The sequence below is a fragment of the Echinococcus granulosus genome, assembly GCF_000524195.1.
Source record: "Echinococcus granulosus chromosome Unknown EG_S00132, whole genome shotgun sequence".
In the NCBI taxonomy this organism is placed as follows: Eukaryota; Metazoa; Platyhelminthes; class Cestoda; order Cyclophyllidea; family Taeniidae; genus Echinococcus; species Echinococcus granulosus.
The window spans coordinates 14,662-16,177 of NW_020170512.1; the positions used below are offsets into that span (position 1 = coordinate 14,662).

General features: G+C 45.2%; 1 protein-coding gene across 1 annotated transcript; it reads left to right on the forward strand. All coding sequences in view use genetic code 11, as the record gives it.

Moving 5' to 3' along the window:
- Positions 1–153: 153 nt before the first annotated feature.
- Positions 154–1,502, forward strand: EGR_09101 (hypothetical protein; the record flags this gene model as incomplete). The annotated part of the gene is made up of 4 exons (XM_024498350.1): positions 154–237; positions 315–405; positions 1,254–1,349; positions 1,462–1,502. 4 exons carry the CDS (start codon positions 154–156, stop codon positions 1,500–1,502), a joined length of 312 nt encoding a protein of 103 aa, XP_024347217.1.
- Positions 1,503–1,516: the final 14 nt, after the last annotated feature.

Sequence of the window (1,516 nt, forward strand, 5' to 3'; positions counted from 1 at the left end):
CTGCTCCAAAGCACATGTGCCCAACATCCTTGTGAGACTGGACTAGAGGAGAGGAAATGAGACGAGTCGAGACATGACTGACTGACTCACAGTCGTTAGGTTGGAGTCTACGTCCGTGATAATCGGTTATGACACAGTTGATGGTTTGTGAGGATGAATGCACGCAAAGGTTGTATAGTCATGCTGGCCGTAAAGATGGGCAGTGCCATCTGGATGAGACATCGCAATCAACAGCGTGTACGAAGCGAAGCATGGAGGACATTGGGGCCTAACCAAGTGCTTAACCAAAAAGCATACTACCTTACACCTTCTAGACACCACTTCTGCCTGTTAAACTCCACCTGCTTTGCAGAACACTGCAGAGCAGGCGATCCCTGTTGCCCAATCTTCTGAACCAGGATGAAGGTACGATAGGCGTCGGCGCAGAATGCAGCCAATGCACGATGAGAGAAGGAATTGTCACTACCGGCATGCAATATGACGAGAGGTAGTGTGGACGTCTCGACTCCAGCAAAACGCCCCTCCTATTTGCTTTGCTTTCTCATCAAGCTTATCATCATTCAGTACACGTGTCTCCTCATTCTTCACTTCACTCTCCATCCTGCTCTTTTCCCCCTTCTTCGAATAGCTCTTTACATTCCGCTTTCTCATCTCGTATTCCACCCTCCCTCTTCCCACGGGCGTATATCAGGAATTTCAGCTATTTTATGGATTACGTTGGTTCCTTCCTATTCTTCTTCCTCCATATTAACCCACCTCTATGAGGGATGGAACTGAGCATTTGCTGCAATCTGATAAACTTCATATCAGATGTTGCCATAGGGCTCTCTTCTCCCACTTAAACATCTGTCTGAACTGCTTTGTGGCACCTTCTATTTTGGCGACCTACATGCTATTGATGTTAAAAATACACTCCTTGAGTAAGCAGGAGCACCTTGTCACATTATCGGCAAAAATGGTGTTGCCTTATAATAAGAACTTGGAGAATCAATGTCCTTAGTGAGCCATGAGCGAGCCCTTTGAAGTAATTTGCAGCAACCTCCTCGCCATTGCAAAACGAAATTTGACTAATCACCTCGTTTGAATTGGACCAGGAAGTTATGCGTGATGCAGGGAAATTGTTGAATAATCCACCTGTCAGACGATGACAAAACCAACTTCATGCCTACGGAAGTGGTTAACTGGTAGAAGTATTAATAAAGATGTATGAAAGGAGTAGAGATTTGTGTCAAAATGGTCTCTTCACATCATAGGGGTAGTGGTAGTGTCGTCTGATGCAGGATGGATGCCCTCCTCTATCCCTGGTGGTGAATTTTTGGTTATGGACTCAATGACGCCGATGGCGACAGGTATGACTATCACCACTGTTCTATCTACCACTGAATGTTTGATTAAAGTAATCCTTTGTGCCAGCAATTCTTTGATCCTTTTATTGCATAAGCAAACATCCCCTCATTTCAGTTCTGCTGAGTACTGAGTTGTGCGTCCCTATGAAAGAGTGAAACTGCACTGTTGA